The sequence below is a fragment of the Etheostoma spectabile genome, unplaced genomic scaffold, assembly GCF_008692095.1.
Source record: "Etheostoma spectabile isolate EspeVRDwgs_2016 unplaced genomic scaffold, UIUC_Espe_1.0 scaffold00006535, whole genome shotgun sequence".
Classification (NCBI taxonomy): Eukaryota; Metazoa; Chordata; class Actinopteri; order Perciformes; family Percidae; genus Etheostoma; species Etheostoma spectabile.
In genome coordinates, this window is record NW_022603395.1 from 42,258 (window position 1) to 57,410 (window position 15,153).

The 15,153-nt window shown below is 42.1% G+C and overlaps 1 protein-coding gene, 2 long non-coding RNA genes and 1 pseudogene across 12 annotated transcripts in view; 2 read left to right on the top strand and 2 right to left on the bottom strand.

The window, feature by feature from the left end:
• Positions 1-1,016, bottom strand: part of LOC116678157 (uncharacterized) — a 17,850-nt gene extending 16,834 nt beyond the window's left edge. The window contains exon 1 of the long non-coding RNA XR_004329182.1: positions 982-1,016. This is a non-coding gene — a long non-coding RNA (uncharacterized LOC116678157). The remainder of the gene's footprint in view (positions 1-981) is intronic.
• LOC116678159 (uncharacterized) overlaps positions 1-1,088 on the bottom strand; it is an 18,194-nt gene extending 17,106 nt beyond the window's left edge. The window contains exon 1 of the long non-coding RNA XR_004329185.1: positions 1,013-1,088. This is a non-coding gene — a long non-coding RNA (uncharacterized LOC116678159). The remainder of the gene's footprint in view (positions 1-1,012) is intronic.
• Positions 1-8,236, top strand: part of LOC116678155 (protein NLRC3) — a 27,119-nt gene extending 18,883 nt beyond the window's left edge. For 3 of the 10 annotated variants that reach the window (XM_032508207.1, XM_032508214.1, XM_032508213.1), the window contains 4 exons: positions 3,029-3,236; positions 3,371-5,132; positions 5,219-5,392; positions 6,266-6,550. In XM_032508207.1, the coding sequence (XP_032364098.1) occupies positions 3,029-3,236; positions 3,371-5,132; positions 5,219-5,392; positions 6,266-6,452 (2,331 nt within the window). In that variant the 3' untranslated portion in view covers positions 6,453-6,550. Of the gene's footprint in view, positions 1-182; positions 246-983; positions 1,178-1,614; positions 1,750-2,101; positions 2,219-2,791; positions 2,871-3,028; positions 3,237-3,370; positions 5,133-5,218; positions 5,393-6,265; positions 6,552-8,188 lie in introns of those variants that run through there. The other 7 variants (XM_032508206.1, XM_032508211.1, XM_032508210.1 and 4 more) reach the window with 5 other exon arrangements.
• Positions 8,200-9,534, top strand: LOC116678156 (neoverrucotoxin subunit alpha-like; annotated as a pseudogene).
• The last annotated feature ends 5,619 nt before the right edge of the window (positions 9,535-15,153 follow it).

The window sequence follows — 15,153 nt, forward strand, 5'->3', positions numbered from 1 at the left end:
AGGTTGGACTCTGTGGAGGTCTGCCAGTGTCTGGGCCACTCTAGGTTTTAGTTTGCTGTCTGATTTTCTAGACTGTTGTTCCTCCATCATTTAATAATGAACCTTAAAGCTCTATTGTGAAAGTGCTTCCTGCCAGGTGGGGCTGTGACTCATCAGGAAATAACTCACCTGAGTTGTTGACAGTCCAGTGAGGCTGAGACGCAGTTCTTTCTCTCGCAGTGGAGCTCCAGATGAAGGGTTAGGAGGTAAGATACACTCTCATTTTAATGGGGGGGGGGTGTAACCATAACTGTGTGACGCAGTTTTTTCTCTCCCTTGAACTCGTCTGTTCGGAACAACACGAGTTTCAGAGAGAGGTTCACAAACAGCTTCATTATAATGGGGGGAGGTGTGTGTGTGTGTGTGTGTGTGTGTGTGTGTGTGTGTGTGTGTGTGTGTGTGTGTGTGTGTGTGTTTGTTGAAAGTCCTTGGTGTTGCATTCAGGCTGAGTTAGAAGATGGGGCTGCTCTCAGAGATCAAACCGTCGTCTCCACCAGCGTGAAGTCAGACCCAACAGGACTCTACTGTTTCCTCTGGAGCCTTTCAGAATAAAATGCCACTGTTACTGTTGTAGTGCTGTGTGGAGGAGGAGGCCCAGGACAGGAAGCTGAGACTGGGTCTTAATGGAGTCTTGTCTCCATTAGAGGACAGAAAGATTAAGGGGATATGACACATGTCTTTGGTGTGGGAGATCAGGGTTCGATTCCCACTGCCATACATCAGCCAATGTGTCCCTGAGCAGGACCTGTAACCCTAGTGTCTCCAGAGGCGTGGGACCTCTGCCATGTCTCTCAGTTGTAAGTGTCTCTGGATGAAAGCGTCCGCTGAAGGACATGTAATGTGATGTAATAATGAAGGACAGAAATCATCCAGCCACCAGCTTCACTCTTTATTATCTGCTGGATAGCTTCTAGTTTCTGGAGATCTTCCTCTCTTTCTAACAGGACCCATCAGAGACCAGATCCTGCTGAACCTGGGCCCAGCTGTGTGTCCATGAAGAGCCACTGGTCCACGGAGACACACCCACTTTAAAAACAAGGAGACCTGTAATGGAAGGGCCAATTAAAATGGAGGAGGAGAGAAGGAAGAGGCGAAGACAGAAGGACGGGGAGGAACAGATTGAAAGCCGAAGACAGAGGTGAGTTGTCCAACAACTAGGAGTCATGTTGTCTCATTGGGGGGGGGGGGGTCTTCTTGTAGAGGGTCTCTGTGTTTCCAGCCCACTGTAGCCTGTCGTCCAGGTGCACTCTCCACACTCCAGCCGGTCCTTCCTGAGACTTCCTGAGAGCTTAGCCCCGCCCACGATGACTGTGATTGGTCTAAACAGATGCTGATAAATAGGGATGGGCATTCGATTAAATTTTCTTAGTCGATCGTCGGAATTAATGATTGACTAGTGATTAATCAAGACTACTTTTATATTAAAAATCCTCATTTATTTAACTTTTTGTAAATTAAAAATGAAATGAAAATACTAGGACTAGCCAGACCTTCCTCTGCAGAGCTGTGGAGGAGGAAGGTCTGGCTCTAAGAGACTACTGAACATGACCCTCAATACATGTGTTTTTCTATCAGGACCCATCAGAGACCAGACCAACCTGATCCTGATCCTGATCCTGATCCTGAACCCAGCTGTGTGTCGATTGAGAGCGATCGGTCAAAGGATGGACGCTTTGACTTTAAAGGAGATCAACCCTCTGCTGGATCGAGGTCAGCTGTTAATAATATTATAATATTGCTGAGTCATGCTTTAACTTTTATGTCTCTAAAATATTTTTTGAAGTTTATTCTCAGCATCTTTCTTCTTCACATATATTTATATTCTCCATCTGAAAGCTGTCCAGTTAAACCAGTCTTCATCTCTTGACTTTAGGTAAATACTGGATCTGGTCTGGTCCTGTATATCTGGTGTTTGAGCTTTTGAACCCAGTTTTTTGTCTAGTTCATTGAACTTCTTTGTGTTAGTCTTGTTTTAGTTGCTGCTTGTATCTGCAGCAGTTTTTGTGTCTGAATACCAAAATGTGGATTTCCATCCCTGTTGGTCTTACTCTCTGTGTAACAGGATCCATCAGACACCAGACTCTGCTGGACCTGGACCCAGCTGTGTGTCCTTCAAGAGTGACTGGTCACATCAAGGCCTCATTGACTTTAAAGGTCAACAACCCACTGCTGGAAAGAGGTCAGCTGTTAATAATATTATAATATCTTAATATTGCTGAGTCATGTTTCAACCAAAATCTGAGTTTATTTTCAGCATCTCTCTGTCATCAGCAACTCTTTCACTGTGCAATTAACTAATTAATAATCTACCTGGACACTCTACCTGGAAACGGTTCTTAACCGATCAATTATTCTAAAGGTTTTTTTTTCATGGCTAAAGGTTTACTGTTATTTTTATACTGTTTTCTCTATACTGTAAATTCTATCTTTCTTCTGCGCATATATTTATATTCTCACATCTGAAAGCTGTCCAGTAAGACTGGTCTTCAACTGTAGATCTCAGTTTGATATTGGACCTGGTCTGGACCAATTCAGATATGTGTGTCTCAAAGTGCTTCTTCCAGGGTAACTTTATGTGCACCCCCCTTCCTCCCAGCAACCTTAGTAAATGTCTGTGTCACCTGGGTCAGGACAAGAGTCATCTAAGCTCTTCTCCCCGCTCCTAACACTTTAAGTCATAGGACCTTTACCTTGTGTGTGTCTCTGCGTGGACAGACATGATGGGAGCTAATTCTTCCTGATTCCTCCACAGAGTGGACCAGGAGAGCTCAGAGGGTCCCAGTGGTCAGTCTGCCCAGCAGCATCAAACCCCCCTGGACTCCATCTTTAGGGTCTGTACATGTACACCAACTACTTTTACATCTATTGTGTTCCCAATCATCTCCATGCTGCCCTGTTCAGACCAGAGGGTCCTCAGTCTGTCCATCATGGATCTGGTCTGCTTCCAGGATTTCAGTCTGATTGTCATTCATATAATCTTCTGTTCCAGCTGCTGGAGGACAACATCATCACTTTTGTGAAGAACGAGCTGAAGAAGATCCAGAAGCTTCTGAGACCAGATTACCCAGAATGCTCAGAGAGTCAGAGGGAGGGTGAGGATGAAGAGCAGAGGAGGAGCAGAGAGGCGTTTCTGAAGATCACACTCCACTTCCTGAGGAGAATGAAGCAGGACGAGCTGGCTGACCGTCTGCAGAGCAGTAAGAGGATTTCTCTAAAGATTTAACTTGCTGGACTAATGGGACGTTTACTAATGTCTCCAGAGAAGGGTCAGAGTATGTTCCTGTTTCTTTGTAAATCACCTACTGGTCTTCTTTGTTCTGTGTTCATTCAGGAAGTCCAGCAGAAGTTTCTAAGCATAAACTCAAATCTAAGCTAAACAGGAAGTTCCAGAGTGTGTTGATTGCTAAAGCAGGAAACCAAACCGTTCTGGATCAGATGTTCACAGAGATCTACCTCATGAAGGGAGGGGCTGCAGGGGTCAATGATGAACATGAGGTCAGACAGATTGAAACAGCATCCAGGAAACCAGACAGACCAGAAACAATAATCAGACAAGAAGACATCTTTAAAACCCCACCTGGAAGAGATGAACCAATCAGAGCAGTGATGACAACCGGAGTGGCTGGCATCGGGAAAACAGTCTTAACCCAGAAGTTCACTCTGGACTGGGCTGAAGGCAAAGCCAACCAGGACATCCAGTTCACATTCCCCTTCACCTTCAGAGAGCTGAATGTGCTGAAAGAGAGAAAGTTCAGCTTGGTGGAACTTGTTGATTACTTCTTTAGTGAAACCAAAGAAGCAGGAATCTGCCGGTTTGAAGAGTTCCCGGTGGTCTTCATCTTTGACGGTCTGGATGAGTGTCGACTTCCTCTGGACTTCCTCAACACTAAAATCCTGACTGATGTTACAGAGACCACCTCAGTGGGTGTGCTGCTGACAAACCTCATCAGGGGGGATCTGCTTCCCTCTGCTCGCCTCTGGATAACCACACGACCTGCAGCAGCCAATCAGATCCCTCCTGGGTGTGTTGACATGGTGACAGAGGTCAGAGGGTTTAATGATGCCCAAAAGGAGGAGTACTTCAGGAAGAGATTCAGAGATGAGGAGCAGGCCAGCAGAATCATCTCCCACATCAAGACCTCACAAAGCCTCCACATCATGTGCCACATCCCAGTCTTCTGCTGGATCACTGCTACAGTTCTGGAGGACATGTTGAAAACCAGAGAGAGAAGGGAGCTGCCCAAGACCCTGACTGAGATGTACATCCACTTCCTGGTGGTTCAGTCCAAAGTGAAGAACATCAAGTATGATGGAGGAGGTGAGACGGATCCAACCTGGAGTCCAGAGAGCAGGAAGATGATGGAGTCTTTGGGAAAACTGGCTTTCGAGCAGCTGCAGAAAGGCAACCTGATCTTCTATGAATCAGACCTGACAGAGTGTGGCATCGATATCAGAGCAGCCTCAGTGGTCTCAGGAGTCTTCACACAAATCTTTAAAGAGGAGAGAGGACTGTACCAGGACAAGGTGTTCTGCTTCGTCCATCTGAGTGTCCAGGAGTTTATGGCTGCTCTTCATGTCCATCTGACCTTCACCAACTCTGGAGTCAACCTGCTGGCAGAAGAACAAACATCATCAACACAGTTCTACCAGAGTGCTGTGGACAAGGCCTTACAGAGTCCAAATGGACACCTGGACTTGTTCCTCCGCTTCCTCCTGGGTCTTTCTCTGCAGACAAATCAGAATCTCCTAAGAGGTCTGCTGACACAGACAGGAAGTAGATCAAAGATGAATCAGGAAACAGTAAAGTACATCAAGAAGAAGATGGATGAGGATCTGTCTGCAGAGAGAAGCATCAATCTGTTCCACTGTCTGAATGAACTGAATGATCGTTCTCTAGTGGAGCAGATCCAACGGTTCCTGAGATCAGGACGTCTCTCCGCACATAATCTGTCTCCTGCTCAGTGGTCAGCTCTGGTCTTCATCTTACTGTCATCAGAAGAAGATCTGGACGTGTTTGACCTGAAGAAATACTCTGCTTCAGAGGAGGCTCTTCTGAGGCTGCTGCCAGTGGTCAAAGCCTCCAACAAAGCTCTGTACGTGGGATTTATTCATCAATAAATACTCTGCTATCTTTTAATAACAGGAGTTAATAATAAATAACTTCCTGTTGTCTCTCCAGGCTGAGTGGCTGTAACCTGTCAGAGAGAAGCTGGGAAGCTCTGTCCTCAGTTCTCAGCTCCCAGTCCTCTAGTCTGAGAGAGCTGGACCTGAGTAACAACAACCTGCAGGATTCAGGAGGGAAGCTGATCTCTGATGGACTGAAGAGTCCACACTGCACTCTGGAGACTCTCAGGTCAGACCAACTTACTGATTGTCTTTAATTTGAGATATTTTTTAAAACTTTAAGCTTCCTTTTATTTAAACAGCCCTTCTTATGTCAGGACTAATTTCAGAAAATCTTTGAATGATTCCTAAGTATTTCATTTTTATTTATAATCATACCATAAAGCATGCAATATGAACTGTGGCTGGGATCTAGAAATTCTTGTTTTAATATCATATGACGTTGATACCTGGTTCATTCTTGAGTAGTGATCTACAACTTGTTTAGAAATATCAGAATTTAAACTGAAAAGGATTTAATCTAAATACACAAAATGTCCAGACTCAACATTTAAACACATGTTATCCGTCTTGTTTCCTGTTGTCTCTCCAGGCTGAGTGGCTGTAACCTGTCAGAGAGAAGCTGTGAAGCTCTGTCCTCAGTCTCAGCTCCCAGTCCTCTAGTCTGAGAGAGCTGGACCTGAGTAACAACAACCTGCAGGATTCAGGAGGGAAGCTGATCTCTGATGGACTGAAGAGTCCACACTGCACTCTGGAGACTCTCAGGTCAGGATTCATTAACCCGTTCAACTGATGACCATTTAAACTCTGACTAACTGTAGTTGATCAACAGCTGACGTAGCTTTGTGTCTCTTTATATGATAAACTTCAGCAGTAGTTATTAATCATATAACTATTATTTTGTAGAACCAAAGGTACTTTTATAAGGATTTGTAATCCATTTTAACAGGCTTTTGTTGTTAAATAATTAAATACCGAAGATAATTTTAAAAATTATTCTAAATCTGGACTAAAATGTACCTGGACAACAAAGAGAAAAGAACTAGGACATGGCCCACGTGTTTGACAGAGGCTTCCTGTGTGTTGTTCTGTGTGTTTCCAGTCTGTCAGGCTGTCTGATCTCAGAGGAAGGCTGTTCTTCTCTGGTCTCAGCTCTGAGCTCCAACCCCTCCCATCTGAGAGAGCTGGACCTGAGCTACAATCATCCAGGGGACTCAGGAGTGAAGCTGCTGTCAGCGGGACTGAAGGATCCTCTCTGGAGACTGGACACTCTCAGGTACACACACTGATCAACATAAAGGAGATATTAGTGGAGGAAGTTTTAAAGGAGAACATCTCCAGGAACTAAAATGATAACTCCCTTTTTAATAGTTGATTTAAGTTTGACAGATATCTGTCTGTGGTTTTAGGAAACATCCTTTTTCCATCTAACCTGGGATCAAATCAGTTTTAACTACACAAAGAGAGGTCCAGGACAGGGTTAGCCTAGCTTAGCACAAGGCGATGTGCTTTTCTGTGTGGATGAAGCTTAATCTCCTCTTTAGGCAGACTAGTTATCTAGAGGTTTAAATGTCAGCTGCCGGTGCTGCATGGCTCATGTTATTGTATAGAGACGGACTCTGACGTCTGGACCAGTTATTTCTCTAAGTTCCTCTTGTGCTGGGAGAGTATGACTCTAGATTCAAAAAGTCACTCAAAACACTCTTTCCGTGTGTGTGTGTGTGTGTGTGTGTGTGTGTGTGTGTGTGTGTGTGTGTGTGTGTGTGGTGTGTGTGTGTGTGTGTGTGTGTGTGTGTGTGAGAGAGAGAGAAAGTGATGTACATGCAGGAAGAGGAGGCTGCAGATTCAGTGAGAGGTAGAGAGGGATCAGGAGGAGGAAGATGAGGAGGCCAGTTGTAAGGCACATTTGTTGAAATAAAATAATAAGAATATATAGTATCAACATAAAAGTAGATATAGTTATTGCAAAACAATAAACTCGATCTTGACTTTTTCTCTGTACACACTAATATAATATACACACTAATAATAATGCGCACAAATTGCCTGCTTCATGGCTGGTGATTATTTCCATTTTGCATATTAGAAATAATCTCTTGTTTTAAGTGATGGCTCCCTAGCTTTCTGCTTTATGTCACTGTTGCAGTCTAAAGGTTTCTGATTGGCTACATATGAAACATGTATAATTAAGTTCTGTGAAAGATTATTATAAAAAGTTTTGTTAAACGTTGAGCATCTGTTTCTGTCTCTTAATGCTTTTCATAAATTGGAGGCTGTTGTAAATACATCCATCTCCACTGAGCCATGCAGAAGCCTGATTGGTTATTAGTAGTATAGGCTATATGCTCCTGATTGGTTATAGTAGTATAGGCTATATGCTCCTGATTGGTTATTAGTAGTATAGGCTATATGCTCCTGATTGGTTATTAGTAGTATAGGCTATATGCTCTGATGATGAGACTGGGGGGGGGGGGGGGGGTGGTTGTTGCCAGGGGGACAAGAAATTGTGAATCGGGCCCTGAAGAATCTTCTGGGTTAAAATAGATTTCCAGGTTGTGGTTCCTTCTCAGAATTAGATCAAACCTTGTTTACATCAAGAATGTGTCCCAAACCAAGGCCTGTCAAATATTTCTGTTCAAATCGTATGTCTTCATATTTTCAGTTTCACAGCCTTGAAATCACATTCTGGACATTAATATAATGGAAGGTATTATTCAGGTTAGAGAGAGAGACAGGTTAGAGAGAGAGACGGAACTAGGAATGAATATAATGAGTGAATCTCAGCGCTACATTAGATCAGAACCAAGCTGTGTGAGAGAGTGATGTAATGCCCCCCCCCCCCCCCCCTCCTTTCAGGGTGGAGCTGCTGGAGTCAGATGGTTGACACCAGGTCTGAGGAAGTGTAAGTGTTTTTTAATTTCATTCATCAGACTGTGACATCACTCATTCAAACCCTGTGATGTCATCACCAAAGAGCTGATTGGTTAATAACTGCAGCTGTGTTGTGTCTCGTTCTCTCCGTCAGATTCCTGTGAACTCACAGTCGACACCAACACGGTGCACAGGAACCTCAACTGTCTGACAACAACAGGAAGGTGACCCGGGTGCAGGAGGATCAGCCATATCCTGGTCATCCAGAGAGGTTTGAGTTCTATCCTCAGCTGCTGTGTAGAGATGGTCTGACTGGTCGCTGTTACTGGGAGGTCAGACCAGAAGAAGGGTTTATATATCAGTGAGTTACAGAGGAATCAGGAGGAGAGGAGACAGTGTTGACTGTGGGTTTGGACATAATGATCATTCCTGGAGTCTGATCTGCTCTGATGGTGGGTACTCGTCTGTCACAATTACATAAGAACACCCATCTCCTCCTCCCGTGTCTCTGGTAGAGTAGCAGTGTATGTGGACTGTCCTGCTGGCTCTCTGTCCTTCTACACAGTCTCCTCTGACTCACTGATCCACCTCCACACCTTCAACACCTCATCCACTCAGACTCTCTATCCTGGGTTTAGGTTCTGGTCTCCTGGCTCTTCAGTGTCTCTGTGTCCTGTGGAGGACGGAGAGTCTCCTCCTGTCTCTCACTGCTGATCAGCTGAGTCTGGACAGGATCACACTTCCAGGAATATGTCAGCTTATTGTTATGAAGCAATGAATGAAATGATTCAGGATGGTTGACCAGATTCCTCGTGACCAATGAGAACTTCTTCCACTTCCGGTCCTTTAAAGGTCCAGTGTGTAGCATGTGGAGTTGTTCATTATCTTTTCATCAATATTTACCGGGGTTAGTAACCAAACAAGGCTCATTGACTTAGCTATGGTGTCATCAGCTCTTGGTACGAGTGTCTGTTTGGCACTTATTGGGATCCGTACCTTCTCAGGCTGGGACTCTACAAGTTCCTTTAATGGCAAAGGCCAAAGAAAGGCTTTTCTGTTGCTTGTAAGAAAGAGGAATATCTGAGTTAATTTCCAAATCTGGGTACCAGTTTTAACCTAGACATGTGTGCCACCTGTATGGCCAGTCATCTGCCAAAAATGTGAACGATGCAGGACACGAAGCATCCTGCATGGCGTCGTCAGCTTTGCCAGAACTATCCACGCCCCCGACAAGTGACGCCCTTTACCAACACTACACAAGGGCAAACTACCAAGCAGCCATCATGAGACATTCTCTGAAAGGTATAATGTGTGTCCCTTCACCCGTTGGCAATGGATGGCACCTCGAGGATGGTGAGTTAACAGAGACCTGGAGGACTAGACCTCCTGTCCCTGAAAGGTTGCTGCAGGCAGTCCTCTGCAGTTGTAAGCATAGCAGATGTGAGACAGGAAGATGTCCCTGTATGTCTGCAAGACTGTTGTGTTGATTTATGTCGTTGCAAAATTGTGCAAATGTTTGACAGGAAACAGAGGAAGACCTTCATGTGATGAAGGCTCTGATAGTGATAGGGATGATACAGATAAGTAAATATGAGCTGTGTTATAATCTAAGTTGATTTTGAGTTGTAAAGAATCTATTTTAGAATTGTTGTTTTTGCAGCATTCAACATTCGGGGGACAGGGTAGCATTTAGAGTCATTTCAGCCAACTTGGTATATAAGTGTGCTTATATTTTATCTTTCTGTGATTACAGAGTACCTACTGAAAACTTTGACGTATAAAATATCACTGCTGAATTTATGTTTATGTTTAATTTAAGTTGGTGCCAGTTCGTGAAGTTGAAGCATTTTTTAGAAAAGGGCCAAATTTCATGGACTACATTCCAACTTGAGTATATAATGCACCAAAACCTGTCTCATATGATCAGTACATGTATAAATGTCAGTTTGAGAGATATGTTGTGTTGACAAACTGAATGTAATAAAGTTACAAACAAAACCAGCAGCATAAGAATTTCATTTTTTCCATGCAAAAATTCATTTAAAAAATATGGCGTGTTGGTGAAAACTTAAACTTAAACAATAAAAATAAGGTTTCCTGCCAATCTGAAGGTTGGGGGTTCAATCCCTGGCCCTACAGCCCCGCAGTGTCCTTGGGCAAGACACTGGACCCTGAGTTGCCTCCGATGCCCCATCGGAGTGTGGATGGTGAATGGTTCCTATATTATGTAAAACTATGTAAAATGAGAAGTCATTAAGACTAGAAAAGCGATTTATAAAATAAATAAATACAATCCATTTACATTTTACAAATTTGTAAAATTTATTTTGTTACATATTTTATTATTTCGGTTATGAATGTATTTGTGTAATTTATGTATTACATATATGAAAAAACTATTTTATTTACATGACTCTATAACAAAGGATTCTGGTTAAAAACATTAGTGCATGCATATGAATAAAAAAATATTCATATAGAGCTAATAAGAACTATAAAGTTACAATTCAAAGGATTAAGTACACAAAATAAATGAAACAAATAGTCTGTTATGCCAGCTGACAACAAACAATGGATGTCCGTATGTAGCCCAGTACGAAGACCTGCCAACCCTTCTACATCCCTGGTCGTACCTGGACCAGGAGGTTGGTAGCCAGGAAGACCAGCAAACCTTCTACATCCCTGGTCGTACCTGGACCAGGAGGTTGGTAGCCAGGAAGACCGGCCAACCCTTCTACATCCCTGGTGTACCTGGACCACACTGAAAAAAATAACAGGTTGGATTAACTTAATTCAATAGTGGACATTGGTTGCACACAGTTGTTTTGCTTTGGCAGCAGATTAAACAATTGAGTCAAATTAACACAAGGTATTCATGTTCAATACACCTGTGTATTTTGTGTTGATACCGAGTGATTGAAACATGTTTTGATAAAGTAATTTGTGCTCTTGGAACATTTTAATCCTCACAATTTCATCATGTTATTTCAACACCTATTCAATAATTTTTACTCCAATACTATTTGGTCACTTAAATACTACACATTTTTTTCATAATAGTAGTATATTCTAGTGTCAATTACACAATTTTTTTGGCACTAAAACAGATTGTATTGTTCTCTAAAGATGGTTGCCTGTAACCACTAGTAACCTTTCACAAGAAAATGTCTAATTTCACTGCAGTGACAATAGGTAAAGAATTGAACTGACATTACTGTTTTACTGTAAAACAAATCACCAGTGACAAGTAACGTCGTTTTTCAGTGTTTTACCAACTCAGTCAAAATGGAAACTGGACATTTTTCTTTGAAAAAGGTTTCTGACAACCATCTTTGAGGAGAACAATACAAACAAATGTTCAAGGTCTCTATTGTCGAGATTAAATTAAGTAACAATTGTAATTTAACACTTCAATGTAACTATAAAACAGATTTAAAATGCAAAAACATGAGTTACCATTCCAGCAATCATTTATTTTAATGTCAAATACCTTTCTATTCCTCTTTTATCATTAAAATGACCCATTTTTACCAGTTTACATTTGCAGTTGCAAAACCTTTATTCAAGAGCCAAACTTCCAACACTCACAAAGCTGGTCATTAACTCACATTCAAGGTTTAAGTGTCACTTACAGACACGGTAAATATTTCAAAAATGTTACGCTGCCTTCAGTCCGGCCATGAATTCACCCTGTACAACATGGCTTGCATAAGTGTACACCCCCATGCTTAAAAGAGGATTAAAAAACATCTTTAGGAAATTGATCTTAATGCTGTAATTTAAAAATAGGAAAATCCAACCTTTAAGGACACCAATGTCTTTGTGAATGAAAAATCTATTGTAAATAAATAAATTAAGGACTGTGTCAATATCTAATGCAATACTGTTGTAGAAATGGAACATTGGTTGAACTTCAAATAATCTAAGTTTAAAGTTTTTAAATTACACAGTACCTAAAACCATCACTGGTCCCACAGATAGGGCTGCACACAAAGAAAAATGTTCTCTATAAGAGCCAAGTCTGAGTTGTATTCTTAGAAGTATTAAAACTCTTACGCAACTGAATTAAACTAAAGATCCGGTTTCACACGGCCCTGATGGCAGTATTCGACTGTGTACAGTTCTCCATCCCTTCACCTGTAAGACAGATAGAAACTAAGACTGAAGAATGCTGCCAATCAGAGTCTTGTAGAGGGGGAAATAACTGGCATCCACATGGCCGTAAAGGAACAACACTTGGCCTCACGTGCACAACAACAGTGAGCTCTCCTTACTGGAGCAGTTCTGTCTTTAAGCTTTGGGCTTTCCTTGAGAGTTAAGTCACATCCAACTCCATTAAACCTTTTGAATCCCTCGAAGTGTAGCGGAGCTGTGACGGATACCTCATGTTCAAAGAGTACCAAAGTCCAAACAGCAAGGCTGTTGATGGGCCATGCTGTCCAATCTTGAAGAACCACCACACCCTCGATGATGATGCCAACATCAGAAAAGTCATTGCCTGGCGTCTGTTTGGTGACGTAAATTCCCACTGTCGCTTTCATGATGGCACTCAGCGCAGTGGCCTCAGTCATGTCCTGGTTAAGATAAAAAACATTTCTTGAAGCTTTAAAAATAAATAAAATAAATGATTGCATCTGAATGCAGCAATTGCTAGTTTATTATACCCATGTAAGCAGCATAGGAGAGTACTACAGCCAAACAATGCCCTGGCATGCTGCCATTCATGGTCAATTAATGGAGAAAAAAGGATTCCAGATCAAATGAGCCTTCAATCTTTACAAACTAATGTAAAGATTGAATTTTCATCTACATTTTTTCTGGAACTTGTTTTCATGTTCTTGGTTTTTATCATTAACCTGGATTTATCCAAGTCCCAATTCTGCCCTTGTCAGATGAGGGTCAGCAGTGTAGAAAGATGGAGGAATTTTCCTTCTTTCAATAAATTGAAATTTTTTTCACACTGCCTTAATCCCTAATGTAAGAGACAATGTGTCAGAGGTTACGATACACATTTTTTTCACTTTCATAATGGGGGACTATGGAGAAAAAGTGGACTGTTTTGACCATTTGTTTTAATCTCACCGTGTACTCCCGCACCAAGACGTTGGATTCTCCTTCAGATAGATGCAGTCTTTTTCCCTGCTCCCCGGTCGCTTTGTTAACACTTTGATTGTAGAGGCATGGCTGTGATGCTCTTTAACTCTGCGTTTATCTGAAACATGAAAATATTTTTTAATAACGGCACCGCCCACAGATTTTAGAAGACATTACTACATCATATCTACACCTGCCTGCCATAGCATGGCCAGCCCTGTGCATGGTTAATCATCTGGGCTCTGCTATGGAATATTTGAAACACATCCTAATAAAGTCGAGCATTACTTTTACACATCTCATTGCCTATGACACAACTATCAGGGCATCATTTTTTAATTACCTCCGTTGCTTCAAAATGGCTGTTGGTTTGAATTTGCAATCCGAGAACATACACGTTACAACCTCATTTTTCTTTAAATGTGCATTAACGTGAGTCCAGTAATTCCTATCAGACACAAGATCCAAAAAGGACACAAATGGCAACTAAATGTACATTTCTCTGACTGATGACGACTAGTTTAATAACATGACATCCATTCAAATGAATTAACAGTTCATGCGACGTTCTGAAAGTGCATGGCAGCTGCACACATGGAATTCGATTGTTTTCCTATAATGTCTATGTCTGACTCAATAGTGTTTTAGAATATGGGACCTACTTGTAAAAACTGAAGGGCAGGTCTTGCATTGCCACATTCACTCTGTGTCACTGGACACTTCCAGTACCATTCACTGTGAAAGTGGAAACAAAGAAGATTAAAAGTTAGGGTAAACATGGTTCAAGCAGGCCACAATTTAATATTTAAAATGTATATTTATATATAAATTAAGAGCAAATACAACTCCTGGTCTTACACAAAAACTTAGCCCACGATCCATCAGCTGCTTCCAGGTGATATGCAGACTTGATTTGTCTGTCACTCTGCAGCAAAACAGGAAAAAATAATATAGTCATTACAAAACTATATTTCAATAAATATACATTAGATGTACACTCACTGGCACTTTATTTAGGTACACTGCATAACCATTGTAAAATATCAAATCATTAATGTAATTATTGCCTTCTCTAATGAGAACCAGACTAACCTGTTCCATGTTCAAACACTGGGCTGACCGTGCAAAGCCAGCAGCTTGTGTCCCAAAAAGAGTGCTGTGTAGGCTACGTCAAGTAGTGGCAGGCCACCACATACGTGGTTTTAGGCTACTACCACTGCTTTAGACAGAGCAGACCGTTGATGGTTTTTTTTGAATTCCTCTCCGTCTGCTCATGGTCCCCTTGCACGGTGGTGTGTGTGTGGTGTTGTGTGTGTGGGGGGGGGGGCGTCGCTAACTTAATGTCGCTGATAACGTTAGCTAGGCTGCTCAATGGCCAAATGTCACTAACGCTACGTCACGGTGCAGTTTCACACAATGTAACTGAACAGTCAGTTGGCAAACCAATACTAACAGAAACAGACTAATGAACACCGCAAAGTTAAAAGAGATGAACAGCTCCCCCGCCTCAAAAAACTAGCTAGCTAATTCAAATGAAACATGGTATAAAACAGCGCCAGCAAAGAACTCATGGTCCGCATTTAACGTTACGTGTGAGTCTCAAGACATTAAACTACATTGGGCTGAGCTTTAACAACAGTATTTAATTAGAAAACCCATTACTTACCGACCGAATAGTGGCGTGGAGTACAGGACGAGGATCCCTTTGATGTACCGTTACCTGCTTCTTCTAGCAACAATGTAAAGCGCGCCTGACGAGATCACGTGTGGTATCACGAGAATCACATCGCTTCTTTATTGACTCACTTCATGCCAACATGATCTGAACAATTCACGTACCCTCTTTGCATATTATGTAGTTTCTACACTATATAGTTATGTTCAACTTTAAAACATGAGTCAATTGTGTTAAATGCATCCAGACATTTACATACATCCAAGAGTGGCCAGTCTCCTTTTTTTCAGTGCCGGAGGTTGGTAGCCATGAAGACCGGCCAACCCTTTCTACATCCCTGGTGTACCTGG